The 26642-nt window shown below is 39.2% G+C and overlaps 1 protein-coding gene across 10 annotated transcripts in view; it reads left to right on the top strand.

Moving 5' to 3' along the window:
• The window catches only part of msi2b (musashi RNA-binding protein 2b), a 321629-nt gene extending 295855 nt beyond the window's left edge, over positions 1-25774 (top strand). For 3 of the 10 annotated variants that reach the window (XM_034226606.1, XM_034226609.1, XM_034226610.1), the window contains 4 exons: positions 9043-9222; positions 13081-13232; positions 17816-17886; positions 20444-25774. In XM_034226606.1, the coding sequence (XP_034082497.1) occupies positions 9043-9222; positions 13081-13232; positions 17816-17857 (374 nt within the window). In that variant the 3' untranslated portion in view covers positions 17858-17886; positions 20444-25774. The other 7 variants (XM_034226611.1, XM_034226614.1, XM_034226616.1 and 4 more) reach the window with 5 other exon arrangements.
• The last annotated feature ends 868 nt before the right edge of the window (positions 25775-26642 follow it).

Genomic DNA, 26642 nt, shown 5'->3' on the forward strand with positions numbered 1-26642 from the left:
TCAGATCATTCCTTAGACTGGATAGATATCATGTGCTTTTCTAAAAGTTGAATCTAAGGTGGGGTCAGAAACTTTCTGAACACGTGGGTCTCCAGTCTGTATTTGAAGCTGGTGAGGTATTCTGATCTCCACCAGAAGCCTGTTGCACCAGTTAAGATCAGAGCAGGGACTGGTCCTGTGTTGAGAGGAAGTCTGAGAGACGGGCTCCAGGCTGGAGGTAGATCACAGAGATGTGGCTACTGCACCACCGCCTGGAGCTACAGATCTGCTGGCTCATACAACGCTTTATAAGCTGGATTTGAACCTCATTTCAACTTCCACAGGGTGCCACTTTATATCAGGTGGAGGGGCTGAACATCTGCATAGTAAAGCAGCAAGGAGGAAATTGCTAATTTGGAGATGACTAATGCATGCACCAGCACCTGGTCTGCATTTTGGACCAGTGTAATCGACCTCTGCTGTTCATATGAAGGATAAAACTGCAATAATGTGCCATTGTTGTTTTTTTCTTTATCCTACCCTTGTGTTCTACTTCAATTACTAGGTTAAACGTTTGGTTCTATCCAATATAAGAACATAGTGAAAAATGTCCAGCCCAGTCCCAAACCCAAGGTGATGTCTGTGAGTGTCTTTCTTTTACTTAAAAACCCCAATAATTTTGCCTTTTAATATGATGAGCTTTCTCAAATTCTATGTGTTTACATATTTGATAAGGTAAATACTTAATATTTAGTGTCTAGGCCCCTATTCTTAAGCTTTAAATACCATATATGGGTGTCCTATTCCACATGACCTATTATGTCCTCTAATTGTACTATATTCTTTAAACTTGTGAATACAATTACATAATTGAATAGACTCAAAACAGCATTGAACAATTACTTTAATCAAAATCTATAGACTCTTTTTACTTATTGTCACATTTCTAAAGTCAGGTTGTTCAACCATAAATATACAGTTATTCTTATAATAGACATGTGTGTCAACACTATGTTACTCATTCTTTAAAAGAAGGGTATATATTATTCAGTTGTATTCATTTTAAAGTAGACGTATCTGAAATCTCCTGTGCTATAGCGTTGTCAGATAAAGCAGAGAACAATGCTGTGATGCAGATGGCTCTGACAGTCCGGGGAACTCCACAGGTCCCAGTCTACTCTGGTTGAGTGTTTTCTTTGGTCCCTCTGAGCTTTCTGCATAGCTCAAATGTCAGTCTCAGATCTCGGCTCTACCTGCAGTGTACACAAAGGCTCATTCAGATGCTTTTAAAAGGTCTGGCTACTTGCTGTGTACAGAATGTCTGACTTGACTAGAAGGGTCAGTGTTGGACTGCAGTAATAATCTTTTTTATTGAGACTCAGGATCTCCACAGTCAGTTAGTTGTTGGTCTTCTTTGTTCTTCTGTCTTTTATTCATCTCACTTCTTTCTCTTCTCCAATGTAAAGAGGGAGACTCTTGTGACAGACATTTTCAAATTAAGATTTGTATCAATTTCCTAACAACAAGCTCTGTGATCTGCAGCAGAGCTGAGAGGACACCAGTATCGGCCGGGAGCACTGGTCTTAATCAATCTGGCCCTCGGTGAGCTCAGGTCCAGTTGTCCCAGATGCTAATCTGCAGAGCTCAGCTCTGAGGCCACAGGCGCTCTACATGGATTCGCTGCAAAATAACATGAGCAGGCGTGCCAAGCCCATCCTCCTTATGTTTTTGTCTAAAGGCCCAGGGAAAGATGTGACACATCGGGGAGGGCAAAGTGTCCCTTTGCGCCTCCACCACGAAGCGGTGGCTCTCACAGCTGTGGTTAGCAGATGCTCAGAGGTTACAGGCGCAGGCCTTTAGGGACATCAGCACTCTGTGCTCCAGGGGCCACACGTAACACTCTCCAAACAAAACGTACTGAGGCTTGATGGGGCTTAGGCATGCTGTAGTCAGTCCTGCGAATTTAGTTATAACATACATGAGATATGGTGTCCTTCTTTTTCATGACATGACTCTCTGTTTCACTTGCATCATACAATTATTTTTGAAGATATTATAACAAACCCGTTTTTATTTGTATTACATGCAGATTGCAAAGCAAATGTAATTGTTGTCTGCATTCCTATTTCAGTACATGATAGCATACCGTGTTCTGAGATTAATGCCATGAAATTAAATTGTGTGAGATTTATTTACACACAACATTGCTTTCAATTGTAATTCCTCTCCCAGTTGATTCATATTGTAAATGTTTCTGTATCTAAATCACCATTAGATGCAGCTAGTATTACTCTGTTTTCAGTTATAGTGAGTCCTGCTTTTCTTCAGACCACAAAATCCTGACCAGACATGTTTGAAAAAATTGTGTTCATCCAAAAGGCCAGGGCTGTCACTTCTCAGCATGCTCACGATAGGATAATCTCTGCCGACTGTCGATAACTGAGTGCCCTTTCTCAGTCCTAACTTCACCATGTTAACACACAGGTTAGAATCTGCTTTGAAATAATTTAGTGCGCACTTATTCACTGCTCTGTTTGTACATTGTTTTACCCATGATTCAGTGTTCACCATTTCTCTTTCCAATATAATTCCCCAACCAAGGTTGAGGGTACATTTCAATCAGTAGCTCTGTTTAGTTTGCCCATTACTGGAAAGAGCAGCAAGAAAAGGGAAAGGCAGGCAGAAAATGAAAAGTACAAAAAAAACTGAGGTCTGATTATGGGTGAGTAAATGCAAGAAGAAATCATCTGTTAAAATTAATTAGCCAAGCTTCTCTGAACGCAAAATGACAAGACATTAAATATGTATTATTTATGAAATGTCTGTGCTCTCTGAAAAGGGTGTCTAGTGCTGTTAATTACTCAGCCATTCATTCAGAAAAGATTATTTCAAATGGAAAGTGAAAGCAAGGCTAGACAGCAAAAGAGCTGTTAGTTTCTTTCACGCTATTTTTAAATGACATTGGTGAAAATGGAAAAGCTAATTATGGTAGCTCTGAAATTCAAAGCTAATTTGAGAAGCAGCATGTCAGGTTTATTGACATCTTCTGTAGAGTGATGTGGTTTGATGGCCACCGAGGAATCCTTCTGGCACCGCGAGGGAAAGGGAGGAGCGACTGCATGAGAAATTATTCCTTGCAGAAATGAAAATAACTTATGTTAATAGATTTAATGATTCCCCTATTCCCACTCATCCGCGCCTGCTGAGTGTAGAAATGAACAGAGATATGTATGTATACTCAAAGAGTCGAAGTATACATGAACACTAAAAGCCTTTTAAACTGATAAGAGATAACTGATTTAAGCAAACCTTTAATGGCAATGGCAACAGGTTCTGTTCCTGTTCACTCGTTAAATCGCTGTACTAAGATTGCAGTTTGTAGGATATTGGATGTCTTATTTCACATACCTATTATCAGGTAGTTCAATCTTAAACATATTTCTTATAACAGACATGTATGTGCACAACACTATATTACTCATTCTTTAAAAGAGGGGTATATATTATTCAGTTTCTAATTAAGTAGACCAATATGACATATCCGGTGCTTTAGTGTTGTCAGATAAAAGCAGAGAACAATGCAAGATGAACACGTTAAATCGCTTTTTAGGATAGTGTGCCATCTAATGGTAATGTAGCAGATTGCAACCAACTAAATACCCTCCACCGCCCTTTCTTCAAGCATGTCGGAGAACTACGACGGCCTTAAGGGAGGCCGATATTTCGGAATTTCAAATCAAGCGCTTCCTTAGCTAACAGCCAGCCAGCCAGCAACCAAGGGGCAATAAAGATGTTTTGGCTTTACCATCGGGTAGCTGTCATGCAGCCTGTGTAAAAGTTCTTAAATGTTGCATCTGCTGTCTGCAGAACAACAAAGAGCAGACATACACAATTAAAATCAAATGTTCGGAGCAGAAGGTGAAGAGCTAATGTTTGGAAGTATACTTCATTTACCACAATAGATCATTGTAATCTCAATATTGTCCCTCAATAGAGCCAGAGTTTGGTTTGTCCATTCTGGGCTACTGTAGAAACATGGTGGCGCATCATGGAAGTGGACCAGCTTCCTATGTAAATAATAGTGGCGAAGTCCCTCCCCTTCCGGTGGACCTCCATGGGACCTTATTTCGGAAAAATTATGTATTGAAGTCAATGGAGAGAGAAAGATTGTCTTTCGATCCCGTTTGAATTGTGCCACGAATTACACATATGATGTTTGTCAATTTAAAAGATAATTTTGCAAGTCAAAAAAAAAAAAATGTGTCGTAAAACTGTGAAGTCGCACATTTTTTTTGTGTGAAACGCTTAATGAACTACATCTCTGGTCTCTCGCAGACTCTCACAACAACACACGTCACCAAGATGGCCGTCACTACTGTCTTGTCAAAAAAGATTGATTGACTACCCTCACTATCAACACAGTGAAACACGTCCAGAAGAATGTCATGCAAAGCTGCCTGCCTGCCTTCCTTTGATTCTCTCTGAACTGCCTGATCTTTTTAATGTGTAATGTCAACCATTTGTGCAGATAGCATGAAGTAGAACAGTTCGCCGATGCTAATGTAGCGTTAGCGTTAGCATTTCTCCCCCAGGCTTAAATGGTGTATAGAATGATCACACCGATGTGAGAGTACTCTTCAAAGGGTTCACGAAATATGACTACTACTCTTACTGTTTAACATTTTGGGTTACTTGATGTTACTTCATGTTAAGGCTAATAAAAATGACAAGGCTAAGGCTGTAATGCTAACTAACGTGCTTGCTACTAGCTAGGTAGCTAACTTGATCCAGCTACTCCTGGTCCTTTCATCAGACGGGAAGCGAAAGAACGAGCAAGACCCATTGCTGGTATGATAACAACCTGGTACTAAGCACACAGGCATCTTGTTAAAGTTATCTTATCTTAGCTATCTCTTATATTTAGCGGAGGAAAACAATTGTGACATCAGTTATGACATCACTTACGCGACTCTGGGATTTGTAGTCTTTCTAGTTGCGTATTTTTCATAGTCTTATATTTCAACAGTTTTACGACAAAATGTGACTTTTTTGACATGGAAATTATTATTTAAGGTGACAAACATCATATGTGTAATTCGTGGCACAATTCAAACGGGATCGAAAGATACGTTTTCTCTCTCCATTGACTTCAATACATAATTTTTCCGAAATAAGGTCACATGGAACGGAAGTAGATGGGCGTGACTTCGCCACTCTATATGGCTCATTCTCTCTAAGGAAAACATAACAGTTCTTAGTTTCAGGTGATTATAATGAAAACATTAGACAACAGTTGTGAATATTATATTTCTGACCTAAGAGACCTGTTCATTTTTTAGGGAAAGCAGTTTCAAGCAGCGTTTTTTAACTTTGTCTGTGAAGTTGTTGTTTTGTTTTCATTTTAAACATGGATTGTGTCTTTAAAAGTGTGCATGTGTTAGTTAATATGTTGAGTTTCTGTGGGAATTAAAATAAGGATCATCTGAAACTTGGTGCAGAACACTGGCGTACTTATGAAAATATTTTTCACACTCTGAAGTCTCAACAGGCCCGGGAGCATGACGCTATATTTTATCATCAGCGTGATTAGTTTTATTTTCCAACTAGTGAGAAAAAGAGCAGCAGCAGTGCTTTCAAGGTTTGTGATTCCTCCTTAAAGGCAGTCACCTGGCAAAGTGGGAACGAGAGCAGGGCATTTATCCACTTAAAGAGAGCCACCCCGATGATGTCAGTAACAGATGACTGCTAGACACTCCCCCCTCCATCGCCGCACAGCCAGCTCTGGTCATTGAGGGCAGGAGGGAAAGAGGGTGGGGGTAGGGGAGATAATTACCAGTGTAAATGAAGCCCTGCGAACGATTCGCACTGCTGGGTCCTCTGATCTAGTCTCCAAGGCAACCTCAGCACGCTCATTTGTTTTGTAGATGAGTAATTACATCCAATTAGTGGCCACTGGAAAAAAAAGGAGTCCAAGAAAGGCCCATTGTTCTGGATAGATTGTGTGAATATTAATAGTGGGAAGGGCTGAGGCACCGTGATATGATGGGTGATACTAATGCAGCTGTGGGCACACTCTGCCCAGTCTCATCCTGCATAACGGATCAGATAGCCACTGATGAAAATATATGGCTCTGAGAGTCTGTGCCCACATGTTGTGTCTGAGTCCTACTTTTGTCCAGCTGCCTCTATCCGCAAACAACGGCAGTTTGTTACCTGAGCCACCTGCACCTTTCATTAGCTGGCTAAATGTTATTTACAATCCAGAAAGATCTGTTTACTATGTATGTAACATTGTACTGTCTGTGACCACTTTTACAGCCCTATAAACTTTGTTAGTTAAAGTTGGGGTAGATAAGTTTGAGAAACCGGCTCGAGATACACTTGTTGTTATATTCCATGGAATGCTCTTAACATCCAGATAGCAATGAATATCTAATCTAGTGCTTTGACAAAAAATCCATACAAAAATGTCATCTGTGGAAGCTGTAGTACGGCCCGGCTAAAATAACTGGATGGCCTACCTGCCTGTCAGCCTTCCATCTGTGCACAAACTTATCTCGTGCCCTCATTGGTCATGTGTGCGTTCGTGTGTGTTGGAGGAGGGGCTCTGTAAGGAAGTGGCAGATTTTTTCCAGTTGTGTATTTTCTAATTCTAGCGCACTCGAGCTGGTTTCTCCAAAATGACCTACCCCACCTTTAATAGATTTTAAGGCTAAATTAAATGAGTTTGGTGATTATAATAGTTCGGGATTTGTTTTGGTTTGAATGACCAACTTTTCATAAAGCTGGGCAGACATTGATAAGATGCAGTCCGTTAGATCCCTAATTGGGTAACTCCGGACTCATTCCTGAATTGGGCTGATGTCCTCCATTTAATGTGGTTTGAAAGATCTCTTATTTTGTGTTTCAATATTATTGAAGTAGTAGTTTGCACATTGTGGCTTTCTTTCTCGCTTTTTGTCTACATTGTTTAGTAAATGGTCATCTTCAAATAAACTTTGTAGGAATTAAGAATGGGTGTGGGGGGTTTTGTATTTACAGTTGATCTGTAAAGTATGATAATAATATGTTCTGGCTGAGCAGGAAGTCAATTACAACCTAATCTTTGAGTAGCACAACAAAGCGAATTGAAGAAAACACTGTGTGTAAGTTAAAGCTTGGGTAGGTAACATTAGAGAAGCCAGCAAGCGTCAAAATGGTGTTTATGAACATAAACAACCAACATGGCTATTGCTTGTACTCACAGTTGTCAAGATAGCAGATTGTGGAGAACTTTGGTTACGCACAATGAGTTCACAAGCAGAGTGAGCTCAGGTATTTATAATAAATACATGTTATAAATACAGCACCCAACCTAGCTTTAATGTTCTTCCGTTACTTACAATTAAAACCTTATCTCAATTGAAAATAACATTCCCATTTTGAAGCACCACTCCAATTATTTGCTGCTGACAATATTTTAATTTATAGCCCATATTATAATGTCTAAATAATAATGTTAACAATACATTTAATGCTGTTATTTGGATTACGGTTAATATGATCTGTTACCACAAACTCCTTTATACCTGCAACTTTACTTTTACAAAGAAGACGTGCGATCTTTAGTTACCACAGGTGTTTTGTTTAGTTGCATACTTTATTGGAGCAAGTTAAAATACTCATTATGAGGCGCCGTTTAAGTAGTATAAAATGGAATGCGATGCCTGTCTGGCCCCAGTCTTTACTCTGTGCTAAACTGGTGACATATTTGAAATAGCTTCTTTATGAATTCCCAATAACAAGGTTTGTGGTATTGTCAAATGCTTCTTTTCTCCCTGTTATAATTATTCCATTGATCCAGTTTTCCTCATTAGCAAGGCCAATCAATGTTCTGTGACATTTGTCTAAGTGAAGTAAATGGAATGATTGCTTCTTGAGCTTTGTTCAATGTGTCAGGCATTATGTGACGTACGTGGGAAGCCTGCCGTATTTGGAGCCTATCATTTGATGAGTGGGCAGACAAGTGGTGAGATCAGAGTGCTAAAAAGCATTGGCGGAGAGAAACATGGCTGGTGCTTACTTTCCATTTGGCAGAAGTGGTCTGTCTTACTGTGAATGGGGAGAGGTGAAGTGGCTTTCAATGGCTATTCGCTCCAGGTCCCAAATAAAATGTAAAAAACACACAGCGGGGGAAACCCAGCATGGAAAAGCCGGTTTGACCAATCTCAGTCCCTCGTGAGTAGATTAACTGTGTTTTCAAAGAGGTGTGAGAAGGAGCCGTTTCTTTTAATTGCACTCTTTATATGAGCAGCTTGTCTCAGATTAAGACGACAAGCAATAAATGCCAGCAGGGCTGATTGCTGAAAGACATGTTCTAAACTGTTGATAATCCACCATCTGTGTCACAGAGAGCAGCGTTGGAAGATAAACATGTATATCTGTATCTCATTCACATGAAAACCTTATAATCTGTTGCTATTTGTTTGAAGAAAAAAATAAGCTTTAAATGAATTATTGATCGGTGCACGCAATGTTTCTTTTTATTTAAATGACAAAAGCTTCCCTCAGGTGTGTCGACGAAGAAATGTATTGACCTGTGTTTTAATGATTCCTCAGTTTTATCTCACTCCTTAATGATGGAAAGAAATCAAGAATGGCACAGGTCAATAATGCAAAAACGTAAATATGGAAGAAAGGTTTTACTGTTTATTTTGTATTTATTGTTATTGGTCCATTTGAATCAAGTCCAGGTTTTATAAATCATTTAAGAGGTTTTCCATTGTTAGGGAGAGATAGTGTGTATCCATAAATGTGCAGCTAAAGCGTATCAAACACGGACCATATGACCATAGGGGGCCTGGCCACATGCTAGGAGCTGCTGGGGAGGGCAGGGGGGGGGGGCAATTAAAGCAGACAAAACTCAAGGATGTACTATAGTTTAAAAAAGAATGATGGTGAAACTCACCACAGAACTATGCTTAACAATCTGGACATTGACTTTGTAAAATGCAAAAAAAGTTGTTTTCCACAATGATGGAGTCCCCTCCCCTCCCCCTCCCCACCCTATACTGTATCTCCCAGGCCTCCCCGATTATGGGTTTTACTCTACGCCCAGTGACCAGAGGGGGGGGCCCTGCTCCTTTGCTGACTATGGCTCCCTGGGGCCCCAAGCGGCTCAGATGCTGCACAGTGAGCATGCCACCTCCGCCTGCAACTCCCCCCTCCAGCACCTACACAGCCCGGATCAGTTTAAGAACCCAGGTTTGTATAAGCGCATCTATCTCATCCACTTCTTTGGACTTTTCAGTTTGATTCATGACATTATTCCATGCAGATCTTGATTTGAAATACATTTTCTCTTTCTCTCTAAGGTAACAAATAATTCCCCCTCTACAAAATAACCCTTTACAAACATGTCTTGCTGACAAAAAAAGCATTGCATGTTCTTCCTCCTTTTTTTAATGTAGATTTTCTGTTTCTTTGTGAAGTTGTGTCCCAGCCCCTGCTTGCACATAAGGGGCCGACACATACAGAATGCAGCCTTCCTTTGCATGCCAACAAAATAACTACTGATGATGTCGGAGACTACACTCGCCTCTCTAACAGAGCTCAGGTTTTTGTGAATTTTTGAAGAGCAAAGGAACAAGTTAAGTGTGGGAGTGAGAGTCCTGTACGTTTTTAAGTGTAAGAATGATTGCTCATGGTTATTAGTGTGTGACTTGGAGATCAGTGGAGATGCTGTACGATGCTCACTTAAAAGACAACATATTTGCATAAGACAGCCATTACTCTACAACACGAGTCATTCTGTGTGCTTTTCTGATGCTCTGCTATCCACGTTATGTAATCATGACTTTTTAACTAAAAGATATTGCACAGTGACATTTCAATACCTGCATGCAATGCATTCAAATGATTATACATTCATGCTGTGTCTTTGACAGCAGACAGAAATATTTTACAATGAAGAACTTGTAAGAACATTACAGTATTTATGTTGTTTTGAAACTCTGATAATTACAGTATATGATCATGTTTCCACTGGCATGACAGACCTCTAAATTGTGATTTCATTTAAAGGAGGTGTAGTTTAGCGGAGAGCCTTCATGATGTGGGCCTCGCTGCAGGGGACAGCGCTGACCTACGCTCAGCGTTAGGTTCCCTCTCTCCGGAGACTCGTGGCCCTGCTGGGCTTACGTCCTGCCATAGCATTCACCTGACAATAATAGCTAAAATATTAAAAACAAAAGGGTCTGTCCCCTCGCCCTTTTGGACCAGTAAAGTGAGTGTAAGACAGACCCTCCCCTAATGGGTAAAGTGTGGCCAGCTGCCCCAGGCAGATGTTGGCCTTTTCTACAGACGTTAGCACAGCAAATAGCAAAAAGCAAAGACGTGTTGTATAGAAACAGCTACGCAGATGTGACTTTTTCTTAGGGTGAGGGTTTCTTATAAAGCTGCTCATTGTAACACACACAGACTAAAGGGCTGGGCAATATAACCCAAAACGTATATCACAATAAGAGTCATTTCATATTTCGTTAAATATCACACTACAGCACGTTATAACAGTTTCAAGTGAAAGTATAAAGGACAAATATGTGCATAGAGTAGATGAAGACAGAAGTTTGATTAAGACAACATTCTTGTATAACAGGAGATTTCAAGATATGATTAAATCACAATATGACTCATATTTGATTATTGCCCAGCCCTACTGCACACACAGTTTATATAGATCAGTGTGAAGTGTTTAAATTCCTACAGCATCACTACACACTTTCTTTTCACACTCACTATTCTCCATTATCTCTTTATTTTGAGGCCTGGTGTCGACAACTTTTCTATACATTATAGTTAAGAAAGGGTACAAATCAGCTGGGTTTCTTAGCTAATGTAAATCATGGTGTTGGACTGTCGCTGCGTGGCTTGTGTTTTGTTTGCTTGCAAAGCACAGGTTTTTCTCACTTGAGAGGACAGCTTTAAATCCTGAGAGTCGACCCGATCGATGTTCCTGTTGTCTGTGAAATAGACTTTATTTTTGTAGACAACCTTGACCCCAATGATATGAAAATCAGAGAGTGCATTATAGTAAATGGAATCACAATGGTACTGTTTATTCGCATGTTTGTTTTAAGTAGATAAGGAATATGGTTTTCAGGAAGTGTAATAGATTTCTGTGTACACGAGGTGCCTTACAATGATGATGATTACCAGCCCTAGGTCATGGATTACCCATATTTCATTTCTCATGCCATTACTGTGGAAATGATATAGCGAGCGGCCCTGCTCCTCTCTAAGCGCTCCGTCCACTGATGAAGATTGTGCCCCACAGATTGCTAGCCTGAAAGGGAGAATAGCATATAATGCAGTTTGAAGGCAAATCTCAATGATAAATGTTTTTCTGGTGCACAGTGCCACCATCTGTACAGTTCTACATTTACGTGGATTGAAATGAAGCAAATATAGATTGGAAGACACAGACAGGCAACAAAGCACAATGTGCAAAGAGTCAGACATTAGACCTTCATCCATTCATCCAATGTTTCTCTCCAGATGTTGAAGCCGCCCCTAGCATCACAAGATGTTCTGTCTTTTTACTCAGATTTATCTGCACTACAACTGAAGCACAAGAAAGACTAGCATTCCTTATAAAGACAAATAATCAAAATGACTATAAACACACTCGCCTGTGTTATTCTGAACAACAATCTGACCCACGTTTTGCTCCCATTGCTCCATTTTTAAATGGAAAAATCTGTTCTACAGGGAGAAGGGTGAGCCACACTCTTAATAAAAAAATCAGTCATGAGGATTGCCATTTTAACAGAAAGAAAACGTCCCTAATTATATAATAAGCCAGCCTACTGGAGGCTGTGCAGGCGAGATAAGAGCAGTAGCTGCTCCCTGTTTAAAGTACTTACAGTTAAACAGCAGTGTGTGTGTTTAGTGAGATGGCTTCATTCCTCTGGAGTGCATTACACCATATCTGGAGTATGTTTTCAGGTGCTTCTAATGGACCTAACATGGCTAATACAGCTCTGAGAGATGGAGCGCTGATATGTTAAACATGGAGACAAGGATCGTGTGCATCAACACTACAATCTGTATTTCTTTACTTGCTCTCCAAAGACTTCCTCTCAGGCATCATGAGCTCATACACACACAAGATGGAGCCTTTTTTCTACATTGGCAATATTTTTCTTTTTAATACCTTTTTTTTTTCACAGTTTGAATAAGGGTGAAGCAGGGTTATGTGATGCTGACAGCAGAGGAGATTGCTGTTAAGAGATCACTGCATTTTTCTTTTTCCCCTGCATTTCTTTTTTGTTGCCAGTGTCACTGCCCTTTAGTAGGCATCTCGATTTAAAACAATTTTTTATTAGTCTGAATTGCTCTTACTCACAGGGCAAAGGTGGTAAGTCGTGTACAGTATTTCTTTTTTATCCCCTCTGAGTTTGGACCTGCACATGAAGTCGGGTCAAGCTTTTATATTTCCCCCTTGTGCCTCCTTCTCTTGTCTCACTTTATGCCTGAAGTCACACCAGCAGACTGAAGCGCACAGCGAAAAATATGGAGAATATTTTTTAGTAGGTTCTATGAATCATAGGTCGTATAGGAAAGCATAAGGTATTTCAAATGTCTGGCTCCAAAGGGCCTACATTTAAAGTCTGTGACATAATAATTCTCTGCTACTCTTCAACAGCTCATGCTGTGTTACAAGTACTCCTTCACATTATGCATGGCAACATTGACACTGCAACCTTACTAGTTTATTAGCATGGTGGAAGTATCTCTAGCAGCGTGCTTGTTTTGTGTTGTGCATGAAAATACAAAGTGAATGTTACTCCAATGCATAATGCACACAGCATGTAGATTATATGCAGAATATCATACTGGATTCTTAATTTCAAATCATGTTAAAACCTCAGCCCTGCAACATTTTGACAGTTGCTATGAAAATTAGCCGCATCTGTAATATGAACAATACAAAAGTATTTTGAGACAAACATGAATCCAGTCATGTGTTCTTTTTTGGTTTTTCCTTTTGAGTGATAGAGTAAGGATTGTAGAGCTGGTTGTTGTGTTTCTGAGCTGCCCCCCCGCTGTGTTTGTGTGCAGGCGCCAACCCGTCCCGGCCCGGAGGTTTCCCCGGTCCCAACAGCCCAGGGCCCGTGGCCGACCTGTACGGGAACAGCCAGGACTCCGCTGTGGGGAACTACATCAGCGCCGCCAGCCCCCAGCCCGGCTCCGGGTTCGGCCCCAGCATCACAGTGAGTACTCTGCTCACTTCCTGTCTGCTGACTTCCTGTCTGACTGACCCCACTTCAGCTCGGTTTCCTCCTCAGTGTCAGAATACCAACACTAAAACTAGACACTAAGCCAAAGCACGCTGACTGTGATGCTCTGTAACTCTACACTTTTCTATCTTAAGGAGTAGAGCATACTCACTGTAGGAATTGAAACTCCTCCATATCAGAATATCTGCCTCTGAACACCTATCTTAAGTGCAGATAAGTGCAAAGCATTCAGCAGAGTTTTAAAGGTTTAATTATGTTGATTACACTTCCTATGATGCCCATGCCTATAATGCATTATAAACATATGTTATTATAATCTGCTTTTGGCACTATATAATTATAGTTATAAACACTTTAATATTACATTTAATGTTCACATGCTTTTTATAATGACTTATAATGTTCAAATTAGGGCTAATTAATAATAATAATTTTAAAAAAATAACGCCACTAATTATTTTAACGCGATTAACGCATGTGTATTTTTTTCCTCGGCCGCCCCGTAGTTTCAGAGCGCATCGAGTTTAAAATACCATCTACAAGCTGATGCTGACAGCCCCGCTCCTGCGGCCTGCTTGCGGCAGACCACACTTCCACGCTCACCGGCAGGCACCGACTGGCTATTGGGAGGACCGGGAGGTTGTGTGTATGTGTGGCCCGAGCGAGCGAGAGACCTTACGTGTATTGTTGTTATTAGCATCTGGTGCTAGCTAGCTGCGCTAACAGATCTAAGGAGCTGTTTAAATGAAAACAGAGGAGCGACATTTCGTCGACAACTGCGCCGAGCACTTGACTTTATGCAGGAAGCCAGACAGTGGGACATTGTATGAAAAGTCAGCACGGATAGTGCGCGTAACATGATTGCAGCGTCCAGGCAGCTCCCGTTCGAGCATATGCCTTGAGTTGCACATAGCTCAAACGATCCATCACACACACACACACACGCACGCGCACACACACACACACCATTTGTATTGTATTATTGTATGAGAGAGGTTCCAGATTGAATTGAGGCGAATATTTGTAATGTTCAGAGGTTGTTGTGTTTAATATTCATGAGAATATTTGTCATTGTTCAAATGATAATAAACATTAGCATAAAGCATATTTGTCCACTCATATGTTGATAAGAGTATTAAAAACTTGAAAAATATTCCTCTAAGGTACATTTAGAACAGATCAAAAATGTGCGATTAATCGCGATTAAATATTTTAATCGACTGACAGCCCTAGTTCAAATACTTCATAATTGCTGGTCACTCACTTGCACTTTTTTCTGCAAGGATCATAGTGTAATATACATTCAATATCAAAGTTGTAATATAAGTATGAGTTACTTTAGAGTGGTCATTGTTTGTTTTAGGTAAAGTGAACATTTTACATTTTGTGTGTTTTTCCATACATTTAATGACATTTGTTTTGTTTATTGAAAGCAAACAATGGCCACTTTAGTAAACCTTAGTAACTTATAATGCCAGTGAGTGACCAACATTTATGAAGTATTATGATCCTTGACCTTGTGAGTCATTATAACATGTTTCATATCTGTATCTATAATCAAACAGTGCTATAAGCAGACTTAAAGTGTGTTTACGAGGCTTTATAGGCATGTTTTCAATGCAGTCCTGAGCGTCATTGAAAGGGTTACGATGTTTCTTTGCAGAGAGGTATCTAATGCCATTGAGTTCACAGGTTCCGTAAGCGTTGAGTACGTCAGGGTTAAACCCGTCTCCTCTCTCAAAGTTATCCGTGTCAAATGCAAATGTTTATTCCCCTTTGCTGTTGCACAAATCACCTGACTTCAAACTTTGTGTCACCTTCCTAGAACAAATGTCCTTTATTTTTAGAAAGCCATCTGTCCCAGAGCTGGAGTTCGCTCCGTCACAGGGACGGAGGTTTTGTCTCTGCGTGTCCTTCTCCAGGTGTAGCTGCTCAGCCAGGTGCTGGTGCACCTCTACATGTCTGTATGATCCGTTAGCTGCAAAATGCTACATCATCTCATGAGTGAGAGACTAGCAGGGCCAGCAGAGGTGTTCTCAGTGTGACTAGGTGTAGCTAGTGTGCAGCAACCTGGTTCAAATCAAACATGTTGCTCTCACTGTTATCAAAAAGAAGCCAATTCAGAAATGTTTAAAAGGCCCCAGTGACAAAGAAGACACCTCCTTGAAAGATAGTAACGCCCTATTTTATAAACTATTCGGAAAGAGAATTTAAAAACAAGGTTCTCTTTTATTAGACCACCAATTCATGGAGAGATCATCTCAATGCCAATAAACTCTTAATAGTAGCTATTAAGCACTTGTAAACAGTATAAAAACATGTAATAAGTTCATTTAATGACATGATTTATGCAATATGACGTGCTTACAGAAATAGTCAATAAATAATGATCCTATGAAGACTGATTTATATATGTTATTCTCTCTCAGTCACCATCAATGAGTCACAATGGGCCCCCTGGTAGCACTAGTCCTGGGTCAATAGGGCTTAAAAGTGTGTACCACATATCCGGACATTGAAATGTTAGCGTCTAAATAAGTCAACTTAAATGAGTCTTCCTGAGATTCTACCTTATGTTCAGGACATTGTTGTCACCAAAGGGACGATCTCCCCAAATAAAGTCTCCATCAGTGCTGTGTTTACTCTGCCTGTGTCGGACCTCGTTGAATAATTCATCTAAAACGCTGCATTATGAATTTGATGGCCCCTAGCAAGGTGCGGTGGGGCTAAGCTCCTCGTCTCGCTGCCAGTCTTGTCGGGGCATGTTTGCACTGTTTTACATGACTGAACTGAGTGACACAGTATAGGTTATGAAAATAACACCTGCTTTTCTGAAAGAAGCTAATGAATGCATGGCTTAACTGAGGTGGAATAACAACAAGCTCATTAGTAGCCTACACTGCAGGGTGAAGAAACTCCAATTTTAGAGCCAACATCATTATTTTTAATTTCCTTATATAGTCACCACAAAGTACAAGAATTGTTGGCGTTTGTGGTATTTTTTATTAGATTTTGTCTGGTAGTTGTATTTAATGGCTTCTGTGGTAAATTGTCACTTACTCAGTGGTTTCATGTGAGAGATAGTGTGTGCGGTACATATAATCAATGGGACTAAATGCCAGGGCTCAGAGAGGATAAAGTGAGTGTGCAGAAATGTTTTCATTATAGTAGTGTCACTGGCTAATAAAAAGATAAACCAGCTCATTTTAGCAAATGTGTTTAATTGATTTATGGTATCCAAAGAAAAACAGAGCTTAACAGAGAAAAAAAGAGTTGGCTTTTTGCTTCCTAAGCAAAGCCCCTCTTATGAATCGTTTTAGGTCCACTGGCTATCTGCCATAATCTGTTGGTCTCAGCGTAGGAAGCTAAATAGTTGTTATGAAACACCAGGCTGGCTCATTTTCCAAGCACATTTACTAGCAGATAGAGATGGAAATGAGGCGATTTGTTTCCAATATTTTCTATTTGTTGTAACACTTGCTGAGTCAGAACATTTCAAATAAAATGTAACAAATACAATAAACTCCGAACACAAATGTTTATCATATTTTCTTCAAATGAGTCAAATCACAAATATATCACAAATGAGCGTAGAATAAAGTGTATTCCACCAAGGCCAGATTTAGTGATTCCCCCTACAGAATGATACCACGTACTAAATCACCACTTCAGAATCAGGCAGAGTGCAGTAAAGCAGAGGGGGGTGCGGGCCCCCTGACTCCCCCCTCTCAGGGAGATGATCTCTCTATTCAGAACATTCAAATGGGAAATGATTCAGAACTAAAATGTGCTTTATACTTCTTTTTTTGAATGCTATTAACCTGAATATATCAGATCATCATATGTCACAGCCTCATGGATGACTTCAGAGTCGCTGATTTCTCGCCCGCTCTCACGCTCCAGCGATTCTATTAATCCCTTTAGCCAATATCAAAACAGCCACTGTGAAGAAGCAGTAATGAACGTAACAGTTTTTTATGCAAGACAATTAGAGTGCAATTAGTTGATTGAAGTGATAAAGACGGATAATAGGCGTCGAAAATGCTTCTCTTTTCAGCATGAGGATTTCTGCAGAACTGTCAGCAGCAAAAATGCACAGCCTCCTGATAGCTGAGCCACACAATGAAGAGCGTTCAATACACAAAAACACACTTATCATCCTGAGGGCTGTTCACCATCCTATTCAGTGCAGCCTTTCAGAACCAATCAGCTGTATATGTTAGCATGAATGAGGATCTTGTGTTTTATTATCCCTTTTATTGCTTTTGTTTTATTGTAACTTGAGAAATATGTTGGCTTAGGGTATTCAAAGTAACTTGGAGATCATTTACTTCTTATTGTATTTCTAACCATCTTTAATGGGTCCTACATCCTGTTTTAATGTTGCAGTTTCCCATTACAATAATATAAAGTGAACTTGTATAACATGTGTGACAATCCTGCTTTGCTGCTGAACATGATCAAACTGAATCAAAGCGTTCATATTATTGAAATGATTCTCACTTTTTCTCTCTTTGAAATGCATACTGACAAAAGCACTAACTGTACACTTTTAGGGCCCGTTGATTGCGACAGCTTTTACAAATGGATACCATTGAACAGGTGGCCGGTTGCCATCTCATCAGAGGTATTGCATTTTATTTACTGTGCATTTCCTTTCAAGTCTCTCTCTAATACATGTTCATCACATCATTCCCTGTTTATACCTCCCTCAACGTGAAAAACAGCTGGTAGTTAAAGTGCAAGTGTGACGGAAGGCTCACATACACTTTAGGAGATTAAGATCAGCATTGATTGAGCAATACAATAGTTTGTATGCCTTGCTGTGTGAAGTGTATACTTCAGTCACACACACTACCTGTTTTTCTTATTTTTAAAAAATGTGTATTTGTCCATAAAAAATCTGTGCACATATTTTAAAGGACAGATCACACATAAATCCAAAACTTTAACCAACAAGTCAACGGCGGTTAATCAATACATTTTAACCAGGCAATAAATGTATATGATTACCGAATACTTCAGTTTCATCATGTTTCTTTTGTCCCTGTAATTCATCTCTATGCTAAGGCTATGCCATTACCCCTCATCTGTACTGTAGTGCATCCAAATGTGTCGGGCTGTTTGTCTGCTTTCAGCTATTTTTTGTGGATATGATGTGTGATGTGTTGTTTAATTTCTCACTAAGCATGACAACTTTAACAAACCTCAACAGGGTGTGAACATTGTTGTAACCTAGAAGCAGGGTTGGGTAGTAAGAGATTACGTAATCCGATTACATAAAAAATAAGTAACTATAATCAAACCAGATGCATAAGGTGCAATATGTTTGAGGTAGATGCTATTTGCACCTTGGTGTCTATAGTCATAATGCCATATGTCCCCGGGTGTCTATAGTCATAATGCCATATGTACCCGGGTGTCTATAGTCATAATGCCATATGTCCCCGGGTGTCTATAGTCATAATGCCATATGTCCCCGGGTGTCTATAGTCATAACGCCATATGTACCCGGGTGTCTATAGTCATAACGCCATATGTACCCGGGTGTCTATAGTCATAACGCCATATGTACCCGGGTGTCTATAGTCATAACGCCATATGTACCCGGGTGTCTATAGTCATAATGCCATATGTCCCCGGGTGTCTATAGTCATAATGCCATATGTACCCGGGTGTCTATAGTCATAATGCCATATGTCCCCGGGTGTCTATAGTCATAACGCCATATGTCCCCGGGTGTCTATAGTCATAACGCCATATGTACCCGGGTGTCTATAGTCATAACGCCATATGTACCCGGGTGTCTATAGTCATAATGCCATATGTACCCGGGTGTCTATAGTCATAATGCCATATGTACCCGGGTGTCTATAGTCATAACGCCATATGTACCCGGGTGTCTATAGTCATAACGCCATATGTCCCCGGGTGTCTATAGTCATAATGCCATATGTACCCGGGTGTCTATAGTCATAACGCCATATGTACCCGGGTGTCTATAGTCATAATGCCATATGTCCCCGGGTTGTCTATAGTCATAATGCCATATGTACCCGGGTGTCTATAGTCATAACGCCATATGTACCCGGGTGTCTATAGTCATAATGCCATATGTCCCCGGGTGTCTATAGTCATAATGCCATATGTACCCGGGTGTCTATAGTCATAACGCCATATGTACCCGGGTGTCTATAGTCATAATGCCATATGTACCCGGGTGTCTATAGTCATAATGCCATATGTCCCCGGGTGTCTATAGTCATAATGCCATATGTACCCGGGTGTCTATAGTCATAATGCCATATGTCCCCGGGTGTCTATAGTCATAATGCCATATGTCCCCGGGTGTCTATAGTCATAACGCCATATGTACCCGGGTGTCTATAGTCATAATGCCATATGTCCCCGGGTGTCTATAGTCATAATGCCATATGTCCCCGGGTGTCTATAGTCATAATGCCATATGTACCCGGGTGTCTATAGTCATAATGCCATATGTCCCCGGGTGTCTATAGTCATAATGCCATACGTACCCGGGTGTCTATAGTCATAATGCCATACGTACCCGGGTGTCTATAGTCATAATGCCATATGTACCCAGTTGTCTATAGTCATAATGCCATACGTACCCGGGTGTCTATAGTCATAATGCCCTATGTACCCGGGTGTCTATAGTCATAACGCCATATGTCCCCGGGTGTCTATAGTCATAATGCCATATGTACCCGGGTGTCTATAGTCATAATGCCATATGTATCATCATATGTACCCGGGTGACAACAATGCAATGTAAACCCGGAGTGTAAATAGTGCTATGTTTGGTGCTGGGTGGGTGTAGATAGCCATATAGCTGTGGTGTAGCTATTTTCACCCAGGTGCAAAAAGACACTGCATATTTTAAGGTTTGATTTTGAAATAATCTAAAAGCATTCGGATTACATATAAAAAATGTAATTGATAACATATCTTATTACCAGTAATAGTATCTGCAGTAACAGAATACCTTTCAAAGAAATCTAACCCAACCCTGCTTAGAAGTAAAGACTTTAGATGTTGACATTTTACTCATGCTATTGAGCCACATTATTTTATTTGGAATTCATATTGGTGAGTACAGATTGCTGTCATTAAGGGTTTCTAATGATGTTGCCATCCCTTCTTCTTTCTCTATCGCCCAGCAGAGTATATCTGGTGGCCCGGGAAAGACAGGACGGAGTTTCTAATTGGCTTTGTGTGCAGGTGATGCTAACCAACTTCGAGCACTACAGCATCACCCTGGCAAAAAGAAGGAAGGTCTGAACCTTATGAAGAAGAAAAGAAAAACGTTAGTCATCTCAGAAAAATAACAACTGCTGTACTATAATCCAAACCTCCTATAACTTTACGACCTGGTTTGGTATGATGTGTCACGTGGATTTAATTCACCAATTCCCTCCCTCTGTTAGCGCTTTGTTTTCCTTTGTTTTTAGAGTCATTTTTAACCTTCATTTTGTGTCATTTTATTTAATCTTATAGTATATTTGTGTAAAAAGGGTTTTGTTTGAAGTAAAGGGGGTCATAGTCAAGAATATCTGAAAGTCACGTCTTCATCTTTGTAGTGTGAAGGGGAAAGATTGTTGGAATCAGTCTTTCCGCATAAAAAAGAAGCTCAGTGTGAAGAGAGAAAAAAAATTCAATTTTAAGGAACTTTTTAAGAGGGTATCTAAGTAATAAATCTCAGTAGCTGTTTTATTTCTTGTGATGTCTCATTGTTAACCATAATTACCTATTTTTGGGCAATACAAAGAGGACTCCAATATTTTTATGGTCCTTTTTTATAAGTGTTGTTTTTGTTGTTTAGAAATATATATATATATATATATATGCTATAACAAATTTCATATAACTACATTGTGAATTCAAACTTGAGAAAAAGAAATGTAGCTGTACATATTATTCCTGTCACTGCATATAACCAACTCAGTGAGAGAATAGCATATTTTTGTGATGGTGTGTCAAAAGAAACATGTTATAGCGTGTGAATAGAAGAAAAAAGCTGTAAACAGTTATTATTATTATACTTTTTTTCTTCTGCTGGACGACGGTATAAAAGACCCCGGAGACGAACGCGCTTGCTCTGTAAATACTGAATCATTTTACAAGTGTCATACCAGCAAATTCACAAACGGCGAACTGTAAGTCAACACAGTTGTAAGAAATAAAAGAAAGAGCCTGATTGGTATCTCACTGCTCAGATATCAGTATCATTTCAAAGAGAGAGACAGAAAAAAATCCAAAGCACACGGTACTTAGATGTGAAGATTAGAACTTGAACAGGCATTGGACAGTGCTCTGTGCATCCTGACACTTTTATACTCTTGAGAGGAACTTGTTTGTTGTTTCTATCGTTTGTTTCATCCTGCTTGTTCCTGATTTTTTTTTTTTCTTAGGAACACAATACCTTGAGCTCTGTGCTGAGAGCCTCTATGTGCCGCTTGTTCTCTGAATCGGTTCTTTTATGAGCGAATTAGGAAAGTAAACATTTTGATACCATACCTCAGCCTTTGTGAGTTCAATCGTGGAATCATTGGCAGGTTGAAGTTATTCTAGTGGCAAAATAAAACACTGAAAGGTAATAAAGCGAGAAATCGATGCACTGTGAGTAGTAAGAGTACAGGCCAGTTTCCTATTTGCACATGTATATGTCGGCTTTTTAAAAGAGAACGGCCTTGTGCTTTGGGATAGTATGAAGGATTTCTTGGGTTAATGTGCTAGACTAACACTTCAGAGTTTTGAGGTGAGGAAACAGCTTGGGAAGTAGATTTGTTGCAGTGGATCTCTTTGTATATTAGACCCATCTAAAGATATGTATACAGGGTTAAAAAACGACACTGAATTATTCGCACTGCACCAGGTTTTACACAGTATGTGTGCTTAATGATTTTACTTATGACAAACATTTAATAATTATATAAATATCTGGTTTTTCAAATCATTAATGAAACGAATGGTGTGAAATACTTGACCTGCTGCGGGTGTATTTTTGTCCTTTTGATTTTACCCACTTCTTTGTCTTTTATTTCAAAACAACCAGGTAAAGAAATATGCTGGATACTTCTAAAGTTAATGATACGGAGGTGTGATCAAGTCATAATTTAATGGAGAAAAAAAAAAACCTTGTAATGTTCAAATGTAAAAGAAAATACGAAACTATAAAAAAAGAAAGATGCTTATTTGCTGATTTCAAGTTTAATCAGAGTTTTATTGATACTTTGTGGTTTATATATGAATAATTGTAATATACTATTAAAATGTACTGTGCATCCATTGCTTTCTCTCTTTCCATTCCCCATCCTTCAGAGATCCTACTTCTTTTGTTGATCATTCATGTAATTCATTAGTGTGTAAAGAAACCACAGTTACCTTGTAAACAGAGTGCTGTCTTTGATACCAGTGTAGTGGTCTTTGTTGTTCTCCCTTTGCTCTACCTCTCCTTTCTCTCATATTTATCCCTCTCCCTATCGCGCTCTTTTTCTATCTCCTGTAATTACAAAGTAGATGTTATATAGGACTCATTAATATAATACTCGTAGTGAATAGTGGATTTAGGACCAGTCAAGATAGACCTTTCTCTAAATGATCATGTTATTCTGATATTTGCAGACAATTCTTTTTGATAGAGGTTCATTGTAATTTGATTCCATGTATCTTTTTTTTGTGTTGCTTTTTGCCACTCTCACATGGTTTCAGCTAACCAAAGCTCTCATGGATGAACAATAGAGAAACAGTTGCTGTAAGATGGAGTTGTACACGAGGCATTATTTGGATCCCCACCCTTGAATGTTTTAAAAGGGGTGTGCCATACTACCTTAAATGCTAACGCTAGATATGCAAAACTGTTGTTTTTTTCTTTGTTTTTAAGAGGGACACAAGCTATTATCAAGATTTTATGTAAAAGAAAAATCATATATTTAAAAAAAAAAAAAGACATTTTCGTTTTATGAGTCATTGTGCTGTTTAAATGACCTGTTATATATTTTACTGTTCGCACTGATCCCAGATGGCCCTGTCTCTTCATTCTCTCAAAGACTTACAAATAATAACTCAATCATTTTAACCGTAGATTCTTGGAGCTAGATTTAGTTTGAATGCGTTATCAATGATCCAACATATTGATATTATAGAGGCATTGCTATAAAAATGTCAGACACATACTGCGAAAGACTCCATTAAACAGATATTATTCTGCAGCTGTAACAGGATGAGTGTGTATCACTCTTAAGGCGGATTAATAGATGGTTCAATTCATATTTCAGAAGATAATCAATTAAAACGTTAATCTCTATGCTGAAAATGCCCTCCAAATACTCAAAGAATGTCCAGAATTCACAGATTTCCACAAGCAGAATTTCTACACAAAAAGGAGCTATTATAAAGCCTCACGCTGTGTGCGTTATTATTTATATTAGTATAATTTCAATTAAACATCATTTAGGTTTAATGACCGTTTTAGTTTTTATTTCACCTCATGGGGTCTTAAAATTGAGTACTGTTACAATAATTAATAACATTAGTGTTTATTCATTTCTCTCACCCAGTAGACTGTCAAATTACATTTGTATGTTCAGTAATGGCAGCTCTGTTAGTGCCATTAGTATTCCAATGAATTCAGCAAGTATACAGGACATTGTGTAGAAATAGAGAGATTATCCCCAAAACAAATGTTAAAAAGTCAAATTATATTTCAAATATATACATTTCAGATATTATATTGTAAAAGTAATTGATCAATCTGACAATACAGTAAAAAAATAAAGCAGACAAAATAATGTAATAACATTCTGAGTATTCAATCTAGTTTTCACCTCATTTCCACATTTATATTTCAAAAATATCTCAACTGTAGAAAAACAATTAACATATTAGAATCTATCATTCATGTTTACTAGTTACGTTTTATAGACAAGACAAAAGAAAGTGTTCCTCTTCGTTTGCAGCAATGTCCCTGTTTATAAGTATTTGATCAAATAATAAACTCTAACTCATACCACCTACAAGGAGCTCATTAGGAGCTGCTGTTGGTTCCAATTGTGCTGCCATTTCATCTGGAAAAACAAAGATACTTTAGTTGTTCTCACTGTTGCAGCCCCTAAGACAGTAAAACCCTTTCTGACTTGAAATGGCAGGTTTTCCCCTCACACAAGCTCCTATTGTTTTGTGATCCTGTAGCGTGGACTTTAAGGTAGCATGGCTCTGTTGCTCTAATTTCATTTGAATCTCAAACTGACAGCAGTTTACAGCTGATGAATGTTACACATCTTAGTAGACTAGCTTATCCATTTGGGGAGAGGGGAGGGGTCTTGGTTTAAGAAAAAAAAGTCAACCTGGAAGGGGTTGACATTTGTAGTGTACTACCGTATCCATTTAAACTTGAATCTTGAGGCAAGTGCTAGGCAATGGCCAAACTATTGATCCCATCCGCCGGGGGGGGAAAGCCCACCCTGAAAACCACACAAAACACTTTTGAGATTTCTGTCGGATTTGAATCTGCTTCATGGATAAGAAGCTGGGACATCAGACTGTTTCAGGCTCGGCTCTATTTCCAATTAATTACTTTAAAGCCTCATTGACCGATCTTGAGCATGTAGACTCAAAAAGGCTTATTCACAGTGGTGCTGATGGTTCAAACCAAACAGTGTGCCCTTATCTCTGATAGATACTGTCACAGTGGCTCTCTCTTGTTCCAAAACATAAAAACCTTCACAAACTTCAAGGTGACAGAAATATCACAAGTTTGACTTTACTGTTGTATTTCAGGGTGAATTTCCCTTTCAGTTCAAACCATTGCCATCTCACGCTCATTGCATCAATATATACAAACAATTGCAATATATAAGTGTATAGATGAGTATATATTTGCAATTCTCACACATTTGACCTTGTCTGAAGAATATTAGACTGGAGACCTCAGCTGTATACAGAATACTCGTTACACAGCTACACCCGGGCTCATGTAGGCATTATTAGCTTCTGTTCACCGACACAAGAGTTCACCCGTGGCGTGTTGTCGAGTTTGGAGCAGACCGCATGGCCTAGAGGGGAGCCTGGAAGGTCTTCAGACTGCATGGACGGCAGTGTGAGGCTCTGCTGTGCTTCCATGTTTGTGCAGGCTGAGCACAGAGCTCTCTTCACTGCTGTCTGCCCATTCCTAACACTTGCCCCTTTTTTTATGTTAACCGACTTTTTATGGCGAGAGACAGACAGACTTGACTGACATCTGAAAGCATCTTTCAGGTTATCATATGGCTTGCTTAAGCCCTGTTGTAAAATATACTTTAAAAAAAATAATAATAATAATGGATGGGGGTCTCTCACATATCAAATGTGGAAAGTCTAATTTTATATTTGTATTTTCAAATAATAATATTGACAAAAAATGTCTGTGAAAGGTTTCCATCCTCTACTGTGGTCCAGAAATTGATGTGTCTGTCTGGAAAATAAATAAAATAAACTGAATTGTTATATGACTTGTTTTCGCTGTGTTATTGCATTTTTTTGTATTAATGTATTTGTGGAACAATGATTTGACCTAATATTATTTATCTCAACATTTCACGTGTAATTATGTGGTGATCCATCACATCAAAGACACATTTACTTTCCATAAAGCATCTGCTGACAGCCCATAACTGGACACTTTGTAGGACAATAAGTGTACTTTCTGTTTATTACAAACAATAGGGTTTTCCACCATAAATATAATAGTCTGAGCATTACGGTGAAAAACAAAATGCAGGCGTGTAATTCTGCTGCCCCTCAGTGGTCTCTCCCAGTACTTTCAGGAGAAAAAGCACGGCATACATACAGAAGGGATTATTTTCAGTATCACATTGAGAGCATTAATATCAGCTGAGGCTCAGTGTGTAGACGGCTGAGGATGTGATGAGTATGTGCAAAAAGGCTGATGCTCAACTGGCATTTTACAGCCTTACAATCGTATACTGTACACGCTCATAAAGTATGATGGTTTACATTTAAAGTGTTTGTCTGTGTTATTAGTCCTGCTGTTTTACATTTCAGATGCCAGAAACCAAATATATAATACATTTCATTCACTGAAAATGTAAACGTAATCTGTTACCTCACCTAAACTATGTATTTTTCTGTTTCCTAAAAATTAAAATCTCCTGAGTTCCTGAAGGCTGGTTTCTGACTGGATTGTTCACTAATATATAATGTATATGTTGTGCTGTCAACCACAGCACAAGAATAATGTATTTCCCAGCTAATTCATAATATATATTTGTGTGTATGTTCACTACGGTAAACATAATGTTAGTGCAGCATTGAGGTTCAGGGTTTTGAATGTGTGTGCTTGTCAGGTGAGAGCAACAGTGCGAC

Source organism: Gymnodraco acuticeps, unplaced genomic scaffold, assembly GCF_902827175.1.
Source record: "Gymnodraco acuticeps unplaced genomic scaffold, fGymAcu1.1, whole genome shotgun sequence".
NCBI classification, from domain to species: domain Eukaryota; kingdom Metazoa; phylum Chordata; class Actinopteri; order Perciformes; family Bathydraconidae; genus Gymnodraco; species Gymnodraco acuticeps.